General features: G+C 39.5%; 1 protein-coding gene across 1 annotated transcript in view; it reads right to left on the reverse strand.

Moving 5' to 3' along the window:
* LOC134882338 (filamin-B-like) overlaps positions 1-22,960 on the reverse strand; it is a 66,777-nt gene that overhangs the window by 12,362 nt on the left and 31,455 nt on the right. Inside the window, 24 exon segments of the mRNA XM_063909976.1 lie at positions 428-568; positions 1,327-1,432; positions 2,678-2,761; positions 3,220-3,467; positions 3,687-3,876; positions 4,275-4,428; positions 5,347-5,638; positions 6,664-6,824; positions 6,940-7,102; positions 7,463-7,636; positions 7,745-7,945; positions 9,097-9,214; positions 9,898-10,212; positions 10,631-10,816; positions 10,938-11,017; positions 11,517-11,634; positions 11,991-12,145; positions 12,555-12,645; positions 12,739-12,899; positions 15,077-15,200; positions 19,199-19,342; positions 19,647-19,760; positions 20,186-20,379; positions 20,464-20,600. Coding sequence (XP_063766046.1) covers positions 428-568; positions 1,327-1,432; positions 2,678-2,761; positions 3,220-3,467; positions 3,687-3,876; positions 4,275-4,428; positions 5,347-5,638; positions 6,664-6,824; positions 6,940-7,102; positions 7,463-7,636; positions 7,745-7,945; positions 9,097-9,214; positions 9,898-10,212; positions 10,631-10,816; positions 10,938-11,017; positions 11,517-11,634; positions 11,991-12,145; positions 12,555-12,645; positions 12,739-12,899; positions 15,077-15,200; positions 19,199-19,342; positions 19,647-19,760; positions 20,186-20,379; positions 20,464-20,600 — 3,851 coding nt within the window.

The following is a 22,960-nucleotide window of genomic DNA, read 5'->3' on the forward strand; positions in this document are numbered from 1 at the left end:
TAAGAAACTTTTAGTCTTGATGTGTTTTTCCTGATTTGTGCTCCTTTGCTGAAAGAAAATAATCTTAATTCTATGACATAAAAAGATATTTCAAATCCTTCATTTTGAATCAACTTTAACTATGTGAATTTTGGAGCACTTTCTAAAGTTGCAATAAACATTACAATAAATAATAATTAAGCCTTTTGACTTTTGGGATGGTATATAGTTTGACGTGATGAATACGTGTTCGTACGCCACAAATAGCCACAATTGGGAAAACAACAAAGAATGTTGTTGAAGAAACATAATCAGTGAAATTACGATTGTTCTTTGTTGTGTTTAACATCACATCTAAACCTACAATTAAAGGTGTTCTACATGATTTATTTATGGATATATTTATGTGTACGTGTGTGTGTGTGTGTGTGTGTGTGTGTGTGTTGACCTGGGATGTGTGTGCCGTTGTATTTGATGTGCATCTCGTGTAGGCCAGCCTCTGTGGGGGAGTACTGCACTGTGACTGTCCCGTCCAGGTTGTCAGAGATCAGCGGCTGAGCGGATTTACCTGAAGGCATCAGCACCTCACCTGAGGGTCAGAAAGAGACAAATGTAAAAATACATAATCCAATCCAATAATTCCACTTGAATTTTTGTTATTATTCTGTTACTTGAATGAAAGTATGCCGCAAGGCTCTTTGTCTCGAGTTCACAAATATTTTGAAGCTTGGTAACTTAATTTATAATGTGGACATTTAAGTTTTACAAATCAAAAACTGCACATCTTTTAGGTTTATGCATGTCTATTCAGGAATTTTAAACCCTGTATATCTGCACAGATTCATATAAAGATTACGCTACACTAATATTATTCGGATTGTTTTAATAACCACAACCACATTAACAAATCATGAAGACGCTCATTTTCATAGCAACAACTGTAGAGAGATGTTGAAGATTCAAGTTGTTTTAATGAAAGAACATTTACTATATTTATCTGATTAATCCGGGGGGGTTTTATTCAGGATTTTGTATTTACATAGTCTTTTATTTATTTAGGGCATAGAGTTATAAAATATAATGACAGACATAAAGAGCTTCAACTGAATACCTCAATAGTTAATTTGAAGGACAAGAAAATTACATTAATGTAAGCACTACGAAGGTATTGGTAAGAAAGTTCTTATAGACTATCATGTCAAACTGTCAAAATTTGATCAAGAGCCATCATCAGGTCAAAATGTTTATTTGTTTGATTCTCATAAACATGATCGAAACCCTCCAAACTAGTGATGTGTCCAACAGAGTGAGCTGCACATCTGTACTCCTGTTCCACATCAGTCTCACCTGTGATCTCTCCCTTCCTGAAGGAGAAAGGGATCACCATGTCGAACGGTCTGAAGCCGCTTCCATTAATGCTGCTGCTGTTAGGATCAAAGCTGTCTGAAGTCACCTGCAGAAGACAGACAGAAAGACAGACAGGAAATTTAATATTTGTATTCAACCATGAAACAACATCCTGTCAGTCTCAGCGTCCTGCAACAGAAACATGCTGCGGCCTGTGGCATCCTCGGAAATGCAGAGCGATGGAGCAGAGAAGAAGAAGAAGAATGATGATGATGATGATGATGATGATGATGATGATGATGATGATGATGAGGTGACTGTGATGCAGCCACAGTGATGAAGATTGCACTGAAGAGGAGAAAGAGAGACCACCACAGAAATCCCCCTGGAGGACAAAATATGGATCCTCAAGCAAAGCCCTCTGCAATACATCAAACAGATACTTGCTTCTTTTTATTATCAATGTTACGCTGTTAGATGATTGCTGCGATCCCATTGGCTGACACAAAAAGAGAAGCGATGACATGGAGGACGCAAAGCAGATGAGCAAGTACAATTTAGCATAGGGCGAGAGAGAGCAAGGGGCGATTTTACCCAGCAGCCACCTGCAAGAAAGAGGAGCTGTGTGTGTGTGTGTGTGTGTGTGTGTGTGTGTGTGTGTGTGTGTGTGTGTGTGTGTGTGTGTGTGTGTTCAGTTTGTGATGTTTAGCTACTGTGTGTTAAAGGGAAACGTTACAAAAATTCCCTTTTCATATATGGTGATTTTATTTAAGTTACATTTGTTCCTACTATCTCTCGATTATAACAGTTACAAAAATAAAGTATTGTATTGTGAGGTCATTTGGGTTAATGGGAGTTTGTCATTGTAGCTTCTCCCAGTTATGATTCACGTCATTGTTTTTTTCAAGAGGTTTTTTACCAGGATCTGAATTAAAGGAAAAGATCCTTTCCTCTTCCAAAACAAATCCAGTGATTAAAACTGGTTAAAACATTGATCAAGCTGTTTTCATGTTAAACATCTGCATTTCTAAAGTGCTGTTTGACTGCTGTTTACATTTGACAACCCTCTTCTCTGATTAATCAAGATCCGGTTGGAATATGTAGTTGAAAAGGACCAAGAAAATGTATCATAAAATTGAGTTTTTTAAACTGGATAAAAGGTGAATTTATGACAGCTTCTGACAGCCAACCACAAGGCTAACGCATGCGCCACGCAGGCAAATCAAACAGATGTATCCTTGATTGAAATTTGTGTGACGATTGTAGGAAACATTTGGTGTAACGTCAGTATACGACTCTGTGTTGTGCCTAGTGTGTGTGCATGTGTGAGTGTGTGAGTGCTTTTGGGTACCCAGGGCTGGAACCCAGCTCCGGGGGCTGAAGCCTGTTGCTGAAGAGACCTCTCCTCTTGCATGATGGGTACCTCATCAGTAGCCTGAACACACGATAGTAATGATTAACATCTGACACATCTGACACACATGCACACGCACAAACAAAAAAACACATGCACTGCCTTGTGGGTAAATCCTTTCCTGTAAACTGAAGGTAAGAGGTCAAGAAGTTAATTAATCATCCAATAGCTGCATCAGCTGATTGTTTTTGGCCATTTTCAAATCAATCTGTTCAGTGAGGCAGTTTCTGTTCACAGTTATAGATTACACATCTCAACAAAGCTTCAAGAGCCAAAGGGTCATTTGTTTTCATGATGTTTCAAACCAGCTGCTGCCTGGAAGACGAGAAATAACTTAAAACATTCAAAACCTTTAGATAGAAATCCATTTAAACTGTAAATATATACATTGAGATCTCAGCTTTATGGCAGCCATTTTGGATCTCCATTAAGAGCCTTATGAATCTCAAAATCACCACAAATGTATTCCCCCCCCTCACCATGACTTTAAAGGGACTCCGTGGGATATTCTCCCCTCCGAAGCGGACGTAGATGACGTAGTTCCCAGGGGCCAACGCAGTGTAGAAGATGTCGAAGGTGCCATCCTCATTCTCCAGCACCTCGGCCTCCACCTCGCTGCCGTCGGGCTGAACCACCACGCAGCTCACCTTCCCTTTCCCAGCAGCCTTAGCGTTCACCACCAGGCCCAGTTCCTCGCCGATGGCAACTGTGGGACCAATGCCAGGACCTGAGGGGGGGAGGAAGAGGAGAATTAATGGTATAACAATCACAATACTTCTGTTTTCTGAAGTTGGATTATGTATAGTTGCTCCTTTTCAGAATTAAATAGAAAAATTTAAGCTAAAATATTAAAATAAACAAATGAAATTAGCATCCAGCAATGCTTTTATTTATCTTTTGGATAATTCATGTTCTCTGTGGTAGATTATTATCAACGCTCACGTACCGGTGACGGTGCACTTGCTGGCGTCTCCGGTTGCGGTGGCTCGGACTCTGTAAGGTGAGGCGGGGATGTCATCACCGCCGTACTTGATGACGATGGTGTACCGGCCCGCACGGTGGGGGATGTACGATACCCGGTAGGTACCGTCACCGTTGTCATGGATGGTGGGCTGCCTGGGTTTACCATCCTGGTCCTGAAGAGGAGGGAGGACGGGACAGAATTAATTAATTTATAATCACAAACAGTTAAAGTAAAATATTTAGTTTTTTCATACATTTTCCTTTTAACCTGTTTTCACTCTCATTTGAGTCTCAAACTATAATCTGAAAAATATAATGCAATTCTTCAATGTAATCAATTTATTAGACCAGATTTTGAGGACTTTCTGGCACTTCATTATGTGATTAAATATTTGAAGGTGTTTGTCGGATAAAACTAACTATTTGAAGACGTCAATTTCGTTTTATTAGAGGTTAAGATAATGTCATTTTTATAGACTTCCCACACTAAAGCTCCAACATTTAATTTTGGGTTCATTAAATTCAGTCAGCTTTAGAAAAATTGTTATTTATAAATGTGTGTGTTACTGACCGTGATGAGCACGCTCAGTTGGCCCTGGCCGGCGTCCTTGGCGTCGATGTTGAACTCGACAGGGAAGCTGGCGGGGACGCCGCTGGTCAGCCCGGGGCCGCTGGCTCGCACTTTACTGGCATCGTGAGTTGGCATGACCCGGAACTTGAAGGGACTGAGGAGGCATCACACAGAGTGAGGATCAGATACTTTGCTGACAACACCGTGGAATATACAGAATATACTTTTTTTTTAAAAAGGTTTTATAACTGGCTGCTTCTTCACTACTTGTATACGTTTACTTTGATGATGCTGCTGTTTATTTTCTTTACCTTGGGTGTCTACTTATTTGACTTTGTATTTTATTAACGGGTGCTTGCCTCTCTATTTAAACATTTAAGTCTACTTATTGGATTTTTGCTTTTCCTTTTATCTGCAGTGTCCACTTTGCTGTAAAACTTTACAAATCCCCAATGTGGGATGAAGATAGGATTTCAGATTATGCTCTGATTTAAAATGGGGTTATTTTTGATTTTTTCCACTTAAGAATAAAATACAAATAAATGAATTTAAGGTTAGAAAAATATTACTACAATATATAAAAATCAATATGTACAAATGTTGATTCATTAAATAATGTTATAATATAACTAATGATATTGTTGCAATCTTTTATATCTAAGGGTAGGTCTTTGTCAAAAGTACAAGACACTGATTTTTAGGGACAACAGCACATTGCCGGCATGCTCATGGGCATTGCACTCACTACAAAAACAAAAGCTAAAAAACTAGATTTTCAGTTTGTCAGTTTTGCCATTTTATTTGGTAAATATTTGACCTGAATATAAAGGTATATTATTTACTATAGTTAAACTGGTGGATTTTTGACTTAATTAGCATAACAGTCTGGATATTTTCCTCCAAATGTTTCTATTTGTTAATTCCCACATTGTTAAGGCAAACTTTCATTATCCCCTATAAATGGAATACTAACCTATACCCTGACATTCAAGAATGTTCCACAGATTCGGTAGATGTAGTCTTTTAACACATCACTCTGAATAGGTTGTGTAGTTTGGGAACTGCTCAGTACCTGCGGGGGATGTCCTCCTCTGCGTATTTGACGGCCACAGAGTATGGGCCCTCCACAGACGGTGTGTAGGACACCAGGTGAGTCCCGTCACCGTTGTCCATCACTTCCACAGGCTCTGCGAGGCCCTTAGGAGCTGTGACGGCCACGGCCAGCGGAGCCACGCCAGCCTTCCTGCAATCCACAGTGAAGGATTGTGGGATGTTGGCCCTGACCCCTGACCCCACACCGGGACCAGACACCTTGACCTTACTGGAGTCCACCACGTCCTTCACCGGGACCTTGAATGGACTTCCTGCGGGACGAAATGTTTAAGTCATTAAACTATAAAAATATTTGTTTATGTTGTGATTGTTCCACGCCAAGCAATTAATGTAATAATAAATAAAAAAGCTTGCTTATGAATCCATAATAATAATTGGGCTTTTAAATCTGGCTGTGCAGCATTGACCTCAGATTCTCAGACCCCTCACTACTGGATAATTATTTGCTCCATAAAGTTTTTTCCTGCTGTTAAATTCTTTGCGAGATTGATCGTGGTGACGTGGTTTATGGGTAATGTGGTTGTTGCATCCTGAAGCTTCCTGTGCCTCCAGCTGCCTTCACCCAGCAGAACCACAAGCCCACAGCTCTCTGTGAAAGGTGTTGAACCAGAAACCACGCTGAGCTTTTCCTGAACGAAGTCAATTAAACAGAGCTGCGGCTTTATAACTTCAACCACATCTTTAAAACGTTTATTTCAAAGACCTGGCACTTCGTTTATCAGCCAATAACATCAACAACATCCTTTAAACATTAACTGAAAAACACTAAGCTCATAACATTTAATACGTTACACGGAAAACGACATAAGGGGCATTTAGGAAATAAACAGATACAGATCTAGATAGACTGTATAGGTTTGTTTCCTACATTTAAACTAAACGTGAAATCTTTCTATAATTCAAGTCACCAACATAGATACTTATATACACACACAGTATTTCCTTCTGGTCGCAAAATATATATTTCTTGATTAAAATTACTATACTATATTATTTTGAAGACTCACAGTCATGTGCAGACAAACAATGGGCCTTATTAAACTACTTCATCATAGGTTACACATACTTATTAACAATAACATACATATTGGAGCAACATTTCTTAGCTTATGCATCTATTTCATTTCAAGAAAAAATGAGAAAACTCACTCTGGTGGGAATTTGGGATTTTAGCCTTTGCAGACCATTTACATGCACAAAAGCCTATGTAACACACTACAGGAAAGGGGAAACCCCCAAAAAGCAGAATAGTTCCTCTTTGAATCTGTTATCTCACCGGGGATGTGCTCTCCTCCGTAGGTGATATTAACGTCGTAGAGGCCGGGGGTGTAGGGAACGTACTCCACGCTGCAGCTGCCATCTTTGTTGTCTTTGCAGGACATCTTGGACTCTGACGGACCCTCCACAGTGATGCCCAGACCGCCAATACCTGCCCCTCTGGAGAAGCATCGCCACACACACAAAATCAGCATTAGCTTGAGCTCATGTTAATGAATGTTCACGTTTCACAAACTTCACATTTAACCCTCTACTCTTCTGCTACCGACGGTACCTGGTGATGATGTTGAAGTTGTTGGTCTTGTCAGTTAGGGCTTGTTGGAGTCCGGGGCCGGAAGCCACCACCCTGCTGGGGTCACATCCATCCGACACCGTCACCCTGAACGGGCTCTTAGGAACCGGACTGTCGTCGTACAGGACCTGCACGCTGTGGGCGCCTGAAACACACGCCAGGACAGAGAGGAGCTGATGACCACAGCACGGTGTGTTGCTATAGGTTACAGGTAAATCATTTGGTAATGATTGCAGCTTTATGATTAGCAGAGTTGGGACCACCTCATTGTTTTGGAAGTCACGAATAAGTCTCAAGTCTTTGCATACAATTCCCAAGTCCAGAACTGAAAATTCCTAAACAAGTCATAAAGCGCTGTTCACAAAATGTAAAGCCATTTTCCACCAGCACATTACTTTAGTAAATCGTATTTTTTGGAGGGTTTTATTCTGTCTCGAGTTCAGGTCAGGTGACCTGAGTCCACACTTCCACATGATGAGTGTGTTTTAGTCTTGGTTTGTGTTACCGTTCTCAAACGGCGTGTACTCCACGCTGTAGGTGCCATCCTCCTTGTCGGTGATCTGACAATCAGTCAGCGCTCCGGACGGGTTCTTCACCACTGCTTTTAGGTGGTCTCCCCCCCGCCGGCTTAGAGGACTGGCGTCCACTGTGAACTCTGTGGTGGCTTCTCTGAAAATGGCTGGAGGAGAGAAAAGCACGATTAAAGGGACAGTCCACAGATTTTTCACACAAAATGTAGTTTACTAAACAGAGAAACACATTGACCAACAGATGGCCCATACTGCACCTTGTTTTTCCACTCCGGGTCCGAACACTTTGATCTTGGAGGTATCGACGGCAGGATCTGCCGTCACCTTGGCTGGGAAACCGGGCACGGCCTTGCCTCCGTACTTCAGCAGCAGCGTGTACATGCCGGCTGTCAGCGGGACGTAGGTCACCGTGTAGGTCCCGTCTTTGTTGTCCAACACCTCAGTCTTAGCTTTAACACCTGCATCAACACAGCGCAGTTATTTTATATTTATCAGAGCACTGAAGACTGTATGGATGTCTTTAAAGAGAAAACACCCGACAAAAATTAAAAGTTACTTACTGCAAAACTGAGAAAATGTCAACCACCAACAAAAGACTATATGTTAAAGACCACTATGTCATGTGATTAACACAAATAGTTTTGTAGAATTTGAGGCAACTAGTTATCAACAAGTTAAAGGACTATGCTTGCAGTTTCTCCACTTCCAGCCATTTGTTTTAATTCAGCACAATATGAGTCTCAGAACTGCAGGAATGCATTAAGACTTTTCCAAATTTGGACATCATTTTGACATATCCTACCTCAAAATCCAAAGTAAGAGTTAAGATTTGGCTAACTGGCAGCTTGAATTCATTAATGTATTCTTTGATACCAAAACTGAAAAAAATATCCAATAATAAATACTTCAGTTTGGCTATTTTTCTCAGACCCTATGTCTTAAATACACTGACAAGGTGTAGACATTCACACCAAATGGTTGCCTGGAAGCAGTGAACTAACATACACTGCCTGGCCAAAAAAAAGGTCACACACTCTAATATTCGTTGGACCGCCTTTAGCTTTGAATACGGCACGCATTCTCTGTGGCATCGTTTCCACAAGCTTCTGCAATGTCACAACATTTATTTCTGTCTTGCATTAATTTTTCACCAAGATCTTGCATTGATGACGGGAGATTCGGACCACTGCACAAAGTCTTCTCCAGCACATCCCAAAGATTCTCAATCGGGTTCAGGTCTGGACTCTGTGGTGGCCAATCTATGTGTGAAAATGATGTCTCATGCTCCCTGAACCACTCTTTCATAATCTGAGCCCGATGGATCCTGGCATCTTGGAACATGCCCGTGCCATCAGGGAAGAAAACATCCATTGATGGAATAACCTGGTCCTTCAGTATATTCAGGTAGTCAGCTGACCTCATTCTTTGGGCACGTTGCTGAACCTAGACCAGACCAACTGCAGCAACCCCAGATCATAGCACTGCCCCCACAGGCCTGTGGCCTTTTTTTTGGCCGGGGCAGTGTATATAAAGAGAGGCACCATTAAGAAATGCACAGCTATCAGTGTGTTTACTGGTTACTGGTGAGTGGGCACAGTGTTGGTGTTACCGGTGCGAGGTGCAGACCCCGTCGGGCTGGTGGGGGGGGTGTCCAGCGCCGCTTCCAGGCTGAGCTGTCCCGGTCCGGCCTTGGAACAGTCCACATTCACCACACTGGTCTCTCCAACCTGCACACACAACAAGCTGCATCAGACTTTATACTTTACTTTTTATTTAATGCAAAGTGTCAAAGACAAAAAACAAAAACCTTCAAAATAATATTCCCTTGTATTTTTTTTTGTTAACTTCTTCCATATGATCTCCTCAACGCAGAACACAGAAACACTGAAACCTCTTGGACAATTTGCCATGATCTCAGACGGGGGCAACAAACAGACAAAGTTTGGAGAAAAGATGCCCCTCACCTCCCTCAGTTTACTCCTTTAGTTTTGCTCAATACTTGTATGAGTATGGGATCATGATGTTGTTTTAATATATGTTAAAACACTGAACAATGGCCAAGATATCGCCTAATACTGCAGTTTGACATTTCACTTCAGACTGAACCAAATATTAAAAAAGAGAATTATCTGTTTCTAAATTTCGTAAAAATGTTTCGTACCCGTACGCCCGTTTTTTATTTGAAATATATATTTATATTGATATTTTTCTCATAACTATGATCTTGTGAGAGTTAGCGTCAGATAATGAAGGTTCTAGCAAACGGTTGGAAAAAAAACAATAATACAAAACATAATATCTAAAATGATCCAAAATGTTTCCAACATCATATTTAAACCGCTGAATGTTTATTCAGGTTTCTTAAAAAAAGCATTATATGATCCTTCTATTTTCCTCTCCGGCTGCTCACCTTGGCTCTTTTCAGGCCCGACCCTGACGCCACCACCTTGGAGGGGTCAAAGGGCAGCTGGACGGCGGCTTTAAACGGTGAGCCGGGGATATGGACCTCCTCAAACAGGATGTTCACCAGGTAGTCTCCGGGCTCGGTGGGCAGGTAGGAGACTGAGCAGGTCCCGTCCCCGTTGTCTGAACACTCGATCTTAGCCTCCGTCGGCCCCTCCACGGTCAGACCCAGACCCCCGGTGCCGGCGCCCTTTGTATCGATAGTGAACTCTGCAGGGTTTCCCACCAGACCCCCCTTCAGACCAGGGCCAAAAGCCTTCACCTGGGGGAGACAGTGATGGTGACATGCAGTGGGTTTCAATGCTATATTTATTATAACACATTTAAATGTTTTTTGTTTTGTTGCCCTTTGCATTCCCCCCCCCCCCCCCCCCCCCCATTACACATCCGAGAATTTCAATAAAAAAAGTAAATATTAAAGATAAAGTGCACATAGATAGATTTCCACTGCAGATATTAATGTACATGCATTATTGTTTATAATAAAACACTTTGTACTGTATTAAAGTAAATCAGCTGAATTAAGTCCATTTTCATGCTGGTATTCATTACAAAAAAATGACCCCAAATCATGGAGGATAGTATTTATATTGTAGAACATACATGCATAACAATACACAACATTTGAAAGTTAAAAAAGAATAGAAACATGGTTGTAGACAGAAAGTTGCTGACGTTACCTTGCTGGGGTCTGGAGGCAGCTGGGCCTCCACAGGGAAGGGACTCCCAGGTACGGGGTGTCCGTCGTAGGACACGTTGACAGCGTGAACCCCCTCCTCTGTGGGGGTGTAGCGCACCACACTGACGTCTGCTTTACCGGGCTGAGGCTCCATTTTACACTTGACCGTCCGCTGGCTGGGACTCAGCTGGTAACACACAGTAACACAAATTCAATTAAGTAAAACATTTTTAAAACACACTTTTATATTTCCCTCCTGTGATAATACCAAAACAAACACCCAAGCCTATATTGATCTCAACACTCACCACTGTCACCTCCAAATGACCTTGACCTCCTGCACCCTTTATGTCCACCATGAACTGCTGCTCCTGATCCACCTCCGCTCCTGAAGCACATTTATTCATCATGTTAGTAACAATATCAAACCTATACATTTTCTATGGTGGACAGACAGTGCCCTGACAAAGATTCACTCCAATAAAATCAAAACCTTCAATCTAAATGTTTGCTAAGCGAAAGTGAGTTCAACAAAAAAAATATCATTTCTATATATATTAGTCAGCCGTGTACTTACTTGAATTTTTTAAGAAAACTTTGTATTTCTCACATTCTTCATCAATAATTGTACAATTAAAAAACTGAGAAAAGTCTGAATGAATGAAAAGGTGCATTAAACAATAGCAACTATATCAAACCATCTGATTACCCTGCCCTTCCTTCAAAACACGTGCATTTTTACTTTTACCTAACTGTTGAGCTTTTTGTTTACGAAGTAATGAAACACAACTGTGATTTACTTAAATTCATCAAGAGTTTTTGTCAATGTTTTATAATACGTGTAACTTGAATGGAAAGCCATCAGGAAGCAGAGAGATATTTCTTACTCCCTTCCAGGTTATCCACGGTGATCTTGCTGAGATCCAGCGGAGCAGCGACGCCGACTGTGAAGGGGCTCTTCGCGATGGGGTCTCCTCCAAACTTCACTGTGATCTTCTGCTCCCCCTGCAGATATATGACACATGCAGATACAAGACTGAAGATAAGAGATAATCCTTTATCAGTCCATAGCTGGGACATGTGCAATTAAAGCAGCAAAGGGAATTAAAAGAAATTGATAATAAAAACATAAAAAAATGAAAGTAAAAAACAAAATAGAAAAAGGTAGACCGACTGAACAATTGAATTTACGTTAGTGGACAAACATCATTTTATTTGACTGATAAAAGACACAAATCCCATGTGTGTGTGTTTAATGTACCCTTTCTACCGTTTGCTGTGCAGGAATGTATTTTACGCAACTATTGATCAGGATCCTGTTTGATGCATCTGGTACATGTGCTGCTATTTCTCTGACGTACCTGTTGTACAGGTGTGTATTTAACAGTCTGGGAGTAGTCGTAGTTGTCGATGATGTCGAAGTCATTCACGGGAGAGGAGAAGGAGACATCAAGTGGGGCTTTACCAGCTCCTTTAGTCAGCACTGTGAAGTGAGTCGGCTTCCCGCTCTCCACACCTGCACAGGTAGAGAGAGAATAGACACACAAGGTAAAAAAAACAATGGTAAGTGCACAAAGGGGTTGTTTTTGGACACAAGTTGTCCTTTGCCAGCAATGGACACTTGATGAATGATTGAACAATAAAACGTTTGGATGTTTGATAGAGAATATTGCTTGTATTGTGAAAATATTTCATGGAAATTTCTTTCTGAAAGCATTTAAGGCCAAAAGTAAGCTCTGCATTCATTTCGACAGAATCAGACAACAAACAACAAAGTATGGTTTACATTTTGAACACAAAGTGCAACCATTACTAAATTTGTCTTTAATTACGTTTGATTACAGTTCATTGGAAATATTTTCGGATAGAACTGTTAATAAAACTATTACTAAAATGTTTAAAAAATATGTGTGTGTGTGTCTCACCAGTGCGAGCCAGTCCAGGACCCTCTGCTTTGACCTTCGATGCATCGTGAGAAGGTTCGACTTTCACGGTAAATGGGCTCTGTGGAACTTCCTGTAAGGGTTAAAAGTCACATTGAATTTAATCAGAATAAACCATCAAGATCTTTAGAGGTCTACAGATTTGTGTGTGTAGGTGTGTGTGTACCTTATCAGTGAACAGGACTTTCACCGTGAGTTTTCCTGCAGCAGGAGGCATGTATTTGACGGTGAACGTGTCGTTGGCGTTGGGGATGATGTCAAAGTCCACGTCAGCCTCTTTGTCACTGACCATGTTGGCTTCACACTTAATACCTACGCTGACGTCACCTACATGAACACAAAAACACACACATAATTGAATTTACACTGAACAGATAAGCAGACAGATCACTATATACATGAATATATTTATTTGAAAATAGAAGGAATGGATTCATTATATTTTCATTGTTAAAAGATAATGATATAAATCTTGCTTTACAATATTATAAGATATATAATCCTTTTAGTAACTAACTTCACTGAATATATCTTACTTTTGTTCTATTAGGCACTAGTGTTATCTTACTTCATATACACTTTATGTTTATTATTTTAATGTACTTTTTGACGTTATAACCTTTTTTTACTTTATTTCACTTATAATGTTGAGTTTATACATTTGGTTTTTTTGCGTTATAAGTCTTATACAATGTATACTTTATTCTTATTTTGTAAGTTACTTTCTATTTTAGTTACAATAATTTCCTTTGTGACACTGTCTGCCACAAGGAGGTGCAAAAGGGATCCAGTGTACTGTTGTTAATTCACTGCCTTAACTCATGTCATGAACATCTTGCCTGGGGATGTTACATGTAACTGACTCTCTAAGGTAAACGATGAACTAACCTCGCAGCACAATCAAAGAGTTTACAGCAGCGGCATTGAGCCGTCAATCACAGCAGAGGAATTCAGAGCATGGGAGGAATGGGGCAGTAAAGTGTGTCACACAACGGAAACAGGTCAGATTCCTCAAACCCCGGCAACCTGAAAACTGCTTTATCTTATAGGACTTTCCCCCAGGGGAATTGACACACAGAGGATGTGTGTTCACACTGTACATCTTACACAATCAACACCGGAAAGACGAAGTTCAGGTGACGCAATATTTCAACATTCACACTCAAAATCCTTTCAGTATCAAATACCCACTAATGGCAGCCTATTGGTGCTTTGCGGAGTAACAATTCAGTGTTGGTAGAAGTGTTTTGTTCATTATTTTAGGAAAACAATTGAATTGGGGTCACAACTGATTGTGGAAAAAAGTAGTGATACTCTACTTAAGAAAGGGTTAGGGTAAGGTACTCAAGTATCAAAGTGAAAGTACTCATTAATTAATGTAATCTGTCAATATGGAGCTAATTTTAGATAGTATTGAGAACATTTGTAGTAAATATATATCATGTTTACCGTGTAAAAATTAACTTCAAGTGTCAATAACTGCGGTAGAGTAAAGGTTTCATATTTCCCGCTGAAACACAGTAGTGGCGTAAAAGTACGAAGTAGCAGAAAAGGGAAACACACAAGTAAAGTACAAGTACCCCCAAATTATACTTAAGTACAGCATTGGTTACATGCCACCAATGGTTTCAACTAACTATTATTATTATTAAATATCAGGAAAAAGTCAGGAATGTCCATCCCAGTTTTCTCAGTCCAAGTTAAGGTCTTGTAATGTCTTTGGGAAGGTCAAAACAAAAAGATATTATGTTGATATGAAATATGAAAAAAGCTAATAGAGGCAAGAGACTTATAGGAATATACTGAACTCACAGATTAACAGTGGATAAATGGATTTTTCTGCAATTGGTAAAGAGTCAAAGGCCGCTTTGAGAGGCAGACACCAGGTGTCCTCCATCTTAATCTCTTGTGTAATTGACATGAATAAATTCAGCAATTTTAAAGAAACTTTAGATGTTTTTTCTCCTTCCTTTCATTTAATTGTATGTATAGTGAATGTATGTCACTTGCATTTAATCCTGCATGTACAAGCTAAAAACGGTTGTGTTAAGTTGCTCTTTAATATATTTCTGTAATTGGTTTGTGCAGGTAGATGGTGAAGCATGAGCATGTGTGAGTGTGATCTACTCAGGAAGGTCAAAGTGACGAATTTCCAGTCAGGATGTTTCTGCTTTGAGATCACCTCTAGTACATACCAGGGGGAAATGCGGTGTGTGTGTGTGTGTGTGTGTGTGTGTGTGTGTGTGTGTGTGTGTGTACCCTTTACAGACCACATTTTAAAGGTCAATTTTTGTGTTGTTCTGCCACAGATGGAAACTGATGAAATACCAAATAAAACTGTATGTGGGGATATCCTGTCCTACTTGACTGTGTGTGTGTGTGTGTGTGTGTGTGTGTGTGTGTGTGTGTGTGTGTGTGTGTGTGTGTGTGTGTGTGTGTGTGTGTGTGTGTGTGTGTGTGTGTGTGTGTGTGTGTGTGTGTGTGTGTGTGTGTGTTTATCTCACCGTCTCCAGCTCCTGAACAGTCCACGGTGAAGTGTGTTGGCTCGTTGGCCTTCAGACCGGTTCTCTCCACTCCAGGACCAAACACCTTCACCATCTTGGGGTGGCTGCCTTTACCCACATTCACCTACAAGCACCAAAACAGGAAGTTGTTAACACGATCATTGGTAACGATTCCATCCTTAAGATAATGCAATGTTAATAACACAGGGTTCCATTGTTGATCCCCTTTTCTGCCTTTTTACTCGTATAATACACATTTTCAAAGATGTTATGTAATATTTTGTATGCGGCTTGATTTACCTAAACCATATTAATGTTTATATATATATATATTCATATCAGCAGCCAAATAAAGCATTTTTTAAATTTACATATATTTATTCCATATTTGGACAGGAGTCCCGAGACATGAATTAAAGTAAAGCCCCTGAGAGCAAGTGACATTAATACTTAAAATGGCCAATAGGCTTGTCTTGTTGTTCAAAAACAAATACTGTTCATGTGAATGAAGAGCTGATTGATATTGAGAGGCAAATATAACTCTGTATATGAATATGTATAAGCAGATCACATATATAACTTACATTGTCTTGAGACTTTAGCACTAAAAGTTTACAAGATTGGTCAGTTCATAGTGTATTAAACCTAAATAATAACATTACCATGACTTTCATTTAATAGTTAAATGTTCTAGCTCTGGTTTTGTCTTTTATCGCTGCTCAAAGCATGAACTGTTGGAAATCCAGCACTTTCAAGTACAGACACATGCTGCAGGGTGGAGTCAGTAAACTACTTTTAAATATCAAATAACCACAGCAAACACTCAGCTCAAATGAAAGCTCATGATTATAAAGAGTGGGTTATACAGCCACACACACTGTCTCAAAAACAGGGTGGGTTTTTTCTCTTTGGTAAAACACTATTATATTTTACATAATTATCACTTCACATAAATAGAGCTAAAAGTGAAGTTGTTTTTTTTAAAGCCAGAGTGCATCATGTAGAGTTTTATGTAGTATAATCTACTCCTACATAATTTACCAAGCATCACAGTCATGCATTTCAGCTAAATCTAAAGCAAATGATCCAAACAACACAGTAAAACAATGAAATGAAATGTCAGAATTTATTTATTTTTAAACCACACTAACTTCGACTTGTGATTCAACTTGATAGAAATGATTGTGGTTTTAGTACAGCTGATGGTTAGTGTCAGTCAACATGTTAGTTACAGATTCACCGTGAGACAAGAAATGTTATAACAACTGCATGCACTGCATGTACTGCATGTACTGCATGCAAGAACACATATTGGAATAAATTAAACTTCCGCAACAAGTTCAAGAATAAAAAAAAAAACGATATTTTGTTTAAAAGTATAACAAAGATCAGAAGTCAACCCTTAATTAAAATATAAGCACTGCAAACCAGTCAGGAGAGCAAATCATTTCTCTGACTTGTAAAGATGAGAAGCAGTACGTTTGTTTATCAGCCGTCTTCCGAGTTTTATTTGTCAACCTCTTTCTTTAAATTCATAAAACCTTTCAGTAGATGTAAATATTCTTTTTCCATGAGAATCAGGACAACACAAAATCTGCAGCTACATGTAACACGTGTTGTCCACACCGCCTTCACCATATCCCCACTTTAATGAAAAGGTGTTGCTGCTGTGTGTTCCCAGCAGTGCAGAGAGCTGGGTGTGACTGTTTACTTTTGTGTCAACATAAAGCTGGAAAAAGGTGCAGCAGATGCCTGCAGGCTGCTGCAGCTCACAACAAGCCTGTCGATCCATCCTAGTGACATCAGCTCTAAACTTTGAAATAATAACTTTCAGACAAGTACAAACATCTCTGCTGAAATGCTATGTGGACTAATACCTCTGTCACAGCCAGGATAAACTTACATTTTCTATGTGGTGGAATGTTATTGTTTGAATATGACTGATAAGAAAGCTTTGAACAGACACTAAAATGTTGTGTCCAGATTTTAACCCTCATTATGTCACTTGCAAAGTCTATAAAAACTCCAAAGCTACATCCACGATGTTGTTTGAATAGTTCTTCTATCATAAACTTTTGGACTTTGTACCTCTGACATATCAACACAAAGGAAAGTCCTGGCTAAGTCCTGAGGCCGGTTGGCATCATCATAAATTCCTTAACAGCACACAAACACATATTCAGACATATCCAAGGAAGTTCCTCATGAGACTTATTTGTCCTGCAGTTGAAAAAAACCCTTATAACAACTAGGAGAAGGGAAGACAGCTGATAAACGAAGTCCAAAACCCATAGCTAAATCTCTAAATCTAAATTAAAAAACTGTGGGTACAGTGCAAAGAAGACTGATAAGTGCATTTCATCTGTAAAATAAAAACCTTTTCACTTGATGGTATATAATCAACATACTATTTGTTGGTTTTATGATTAGACTTGATTAAATACAGTGCGCGGTACATGATTTGCGGTGGGGGGGCACAATGGTCAGGGCCGGGCCTGCTTGTTTGATTCATTGTCAATAAAACTTAACTGTAATACATGATGTTAATACCTGTGAAAAGGTTTTCAATCAAACAGCATAGATTTATTTTCATTAAGAAAACATCTATGCTGTTTTGGTGAGGTGGTAAAGCAAATACAAAAAGCAAAGTGAGTTACAGTGCATGGGCAGTGGTTACAGTGCAAGACTAGGGAGCTGCAAGTAGGGGTTAAATACAAACAATGTAAAAAGTGATGCTTAGTGAGGTTGAAAAAGACAAACCCAAGGTTGTTATAACAGTACACAGACAAAGGTAACAGTGTGGTTATCTACTATATATAAAATGAAAAAAGACATACAATTGGGTTGGTTAAACAAATACATTGCAATTGCAATTTTTGATCTTTAACAGTAGTGTTAGTGATGGCAGTCATGCTTACTTAGAACAAAACATTTCTATGATGAAAGCCAAGTACGCAGTTCAGATAGAAACACAATTAACATATATTTAAATGTGACCCACATAAACAACGATCAACATATGTTGTCTGATGTGTTTAAACCCGTAGAATACTGCAGATATTAGGTTTCATATTAACTAACCAGCAGATCTTGCTACCCATCTGATAAGCACACAAGGTAGTATTTGGTAAAAGCTAATATATTTGTTTTTGGTAAAGTTTGTTTAGAAAAGTTTTTAATAAACACTTTTTTTTGGGAGAAACAAATGAACAAATAAAAACGTTTTAAATTTGAGTTAAATTCATTTTGGGAACATAACTCTGTTTTCATGAGTGTATTATCACCCTAAACTAAGAACTCTTGTGTTTTTATTTCATAAGAATGAACACTTTGCAAATTCATAGAGGTGTATTGTTAGCTGAAGGCCACAGTAGTTCTGTGACATGCTTCAAAATGGAGCAGTAAGTGAAGGGTTCCCATTGTCCCATTCCAGAAATATTTATTTGTATATTAATTCAATCGTGTTTGTGATCATGTTTTTTTTTACCTGAGGCTGGGCGCCTTTGTCTCTTCAAGTAGTTCCTTATTCCTTTTTTGATATATGTTGTTTCTCAAATTTTATTCTGATTAAATTGTTCTTGTTTTAAATTTTTAATTCATTTGATCAATGGGCTAAGTGTGAACACAGTAGCACAAAGTCAAGTTTATTCATAAAATATTTAAAGAAAGGGGCAGGACTTTTAAAATCTAGAAGATACATTTTTTTTATTTGATCATTCATTTCATCAAAAATACTTTTTGTTATAGTTTGTGACAGTATTTCCGTCTTATATTTATATATTTTAAGGTGTTTTCTCAACAGCACAGATCGTTGTTTTTGTTTCCTTCTAAGAATTGACTTCTGTGCCTTACTTCAGTGCAGCTGAACTAGTAGCTGAACCTCTTCTCAGTGTAGGTCGTGATGATGATCAGAGGCTTCTTAGTTTTACTGATCTCTTCTTTAGAATTCACCTTCCCCGTTTTTAAACTTCCCTTTGACTCTGATTGGACGACGCTGAAACTTTCTGACTTAACTAAAGCTTCTGATTGGACGACCTTAGCACTTCCTGTCTTAAACGGGTCCTGGGGTTTGGACGGGACATCTCTTCCTGTGTTAACGAGGAGCTGTGATTGGCTGCTTACCCTGAAGGGGCTGTTGGGGACGCTGACTCCTCCCCAGGTGACGGCAATGGTGTGTTTGAGAGGGGAGTTTGGGGTGTAGGAGCAGGAGTACAGCCCGTCTCCTTTACTCCTCACCTTCACCTCCACAGGAAGTCCCTCTGCGTCCTGACAGACAGAGAGCCGGAGGTCAAAATTATGGTCAAAGATTCCCAGAATAAAAAACTAAAATCCAAACTGCTAACAAATGTTTTAAGTTTGAAGAAGAAGACAAACATTTACGTTTTATTTATAAAGCACATTAAAAAAAATCACAACACCATTCCGTACAAAAATAAACAATACAAAAAAACAGTAACAAAACTAATCAAAGTTGAATTGCTTGTATTATCAGAAATAATCTAAAAAACTAAATTTCCAGAGATCAAAAGCAGCAAACACTATATGCTATGAGGTTAAGATTAAGTGATACCTGAGCCGTGATCTTCAGAGGTCCATTCCCAGCATCCTTAGCGCTGACCGTGAACTCTGCGGGTTGGCTGACCACGCAGCCGGACTTCTCGAGACCCGGCCCGTAAGCCTGAACCTACAACCACAAAACCAAAACGGATTATTAGAGATTATTGACAATGATGATTGTATAACACAAGGACTTTGTTATGTTATATGAATTGAAATGCGAGGAGATATCATGTTGGATTTTGGATATTGTAATTTAGCTATATGCGATAAGCGCCATTACAGAGATCAACTGTCCAGACAGTTCTATTATTTTACTAAACCCACTAAGAGATTATATCCACATCATTTTGATCATTTATCAACTATCTCGTTATTTTAATATTTCGTAAAAGCACCAACTGTCAACCCCAATAACAATAAATATACAATAACCCCACAATATTAATATTGAGGAATTTGGTCCAAAGGGTTGTGATATTAGATTTTTATTTAAATTGCCCTGCATTTGTTGGCACTAAAAGTAGATCACTTTGTTTGTTTGTTTCTGACCTTGTCAGAGTCACTGGTGTTGTTGTCAGGGAGGATGTAGGCCATGAAGGGGCTGTGTTCGATATCCTCCTCATCGCAGGTCACGTGGACCGCGTACTCTCCGGCCTCCAGTGGCCAGTAACGCACATCACAGGAGCCGTCATTCTGGTCCTCGCACTCGATTTTGGCCTGAGACGGGCCCTCAATGGCAAAACCTGAAGACGCAGTAGGGTGGGATTAGACTGTTTGTGAAGTAGGATAAGTAGGATGTTTCAGAAGTAAAGCAAAAATAAACTCACCAAGCACTCCAACATCAGTGCCAACGGACTCCACTACAAAGGCAGCAGGTTTACCCACAATGCCCCCCTCCAGGCCAGGGCCCCAGGCCCTGATCTGCTGAGACCCCGCTTCACGACCGACTGATACCTCAAACGGACTAAAAAAAAGAAAAATACTGTCAGAAAGCGTAAATCACATAATGTGATAGTGTGTGCGTGTTTGTGTGTGTGTCTGTGTGTGTTTAGCTGGGGTATGACAGCCCACTCGATGAAATTATCCTTGAGGCTTTCAACCCACACACACTAAAGCAAATTAACATCCAAACTGTAATCCAATCTTCAGTCGTTACTGCCTCTAAGGGTGTGTGTGTGTGTTCACTTCATGTTTATTCAGAAACTAGCTTCACGCCAAATAAAACTGTCAGTTGGGATTTACTGTCTTCATTACAGACACCCCCCACACACACAGCTCTTTTTAGATTTTTTCCCTCCTACCATCAATTGTGTCTTTGTTTGCCTTTGAAAAAAAGTTTCCACCAACATATTTCCTGTCCACCAGGGTGCAGTTCAATAAAAAGAAGCATAAATCATAACAGGGCAAAATAGAAATTAATGTAGCACAACAATACCATTACACTCGAATAAATATGTTACAATAAGAGCAATAAAAAATGTTTAATTCATCATAATAATAAATATTATTAGTTTTATTATAATTCATTTATTGTACACAATTTTCATCAAAACGTTACACATTTTGAGCTCCACCTGATGCCATCTGTGCTGTATTTTAATTGGTGTATCTGTGTGCACTGTAAACACTGTGTTATATCACTTCCCTTCCTAACGTGCGTTTTAAAGCACACAGCTGTACAGATGTTAGAACCGGCTTCCTCTCATCTGTGATTTAGCCTTCTGTAAATTGTCCGTGTCCTGATGCATCTGTAACGTATGAAGCGCTGACGTCTCCGGGCTACCTGTTGCTGTGAGTTTTGACAGGATGGACATTTAACTCGGCCACATCTGGACCCAAGGCTCTGCAGCAGACTGCACAGCTGCATCAGATATGCAGCTCAGAGGTTCATCAGGTTCAAAGGCTTTACTGTCATAAGCACAATGGCCACAGAGTAGGTTGGGCAATGAAAAGTACCAGGCTCCTCTAACAATGCAACAAACTAAATGAAACACACACAGACACCTTTTACTTTTCTAAATACCAACTGAAGCCCTACTTATTCCACCAGGCATTTAGTAAATTTAGTACAATATCATCTTTTTCTTCTATCAACGGTAATTTATATAGCTCAATATCACGAATTACACATTTGTCTCAGGGGGCTTTACAGTGTGTACAGCATACAACAACCTCTGGCCCCAGACCCCTGCAGCCTAATAGGGAAAACTCCTAAAGAATCCTTACAATTTGTTAGAAACCTCGAGGAGGGATCCCTCTCCCGGGACAAACATGCACTAGGTGTTGTGTGTATAGATTACAGAGATCCTACATTTACAACATACAGAGTTAAAATGTTGCAAAAGATAATGTATATATATATTTCAGAAAATGAAGATGGATCCAGTTGAATGTCAACAATCCTGCAGGTGCCTCCAAAAAAGGATATAGTAGTGTCAAGCAGGAACACAGAAACAGACAGAGCCACGACTCATGATCCAGTCATTGAAATTGACAGCCTAACATTTTTCCATTTGATCTTATCATTATATTATTAGTTTTTCCAGGGATTTCCAAAAGGTGTTATACAACGGCCTTGCTGAAAGACCAATCAAAAGACTTTCCAGCTCTCGACTCAAAAACAAAAATGGCTGCAACATTTTCTAGCAAGATACATTTAAGAAAGTAACACTAGCTACATCAATGAATGCCATACTTTAAAGCACACTGAGTTGCTTGTTCTGAAGGAAAGGCGTTATACAAATAAAGATTTGTATTTGTATGGAATGAAAACATCCATCCAGGCTAAAGGCTTAGAAACATCTAGTTTTAACCAAATTAGGGATATGATGTTTGCATGTGCATTGGAAAGGTGGCTGCACTCTGGTTACTCATTATACCTTAAGGTTTCTGTTCATCTGTGCACATGTAATCATTATGTTCTGTACCAACACATTTGTTTTGAAACATGGATTAGGGGTTTACATGACCCCCTGAATCGTGTTTCTTATCAGAGTACTTCAGGTAGCTTGTAGACATTTTTATAATCCGGATAAAAACCATGAAACTCTCCGTCTCTCCCTCGGTCCAGCAGGTAATCAGAAACAGTGAGAGAACATGTTCTCTGTGTGCTACAGTATCTGGATGACCTAACATTCAGTGCTGGATGAAATAAAACAGAAACATGCTCAAGGTCAGCTTCTCCAAACCTCCACAGATTTAAAGATTATTTCTTCATTGTGGGAATCTTCTCTTGTGTCAGACCTCTGAAGCTGCATGTGTGTAATTATGACTCTACAGCAGTCAGACACAGTACAGGACTCTGTGAAATGTTACTCTTTATTT

This window comes from Eleginops maclovinus, chromosome 20 (genome assembly GCF_036324505.1).
Source record: "Eleginops maclovinus isolate JMC-PN-2008 ecotype Puerto Natales chromosome 20, JC_Emac_rtc_rv5, whole genome shotgun sequence".
NCBI classification, from domain to species: Eukaryota; Metazoa; Chordata; class Actinopteri; order Perciformes; family Eleginopidae; genus Eleginops; species Eleginops maclovinus.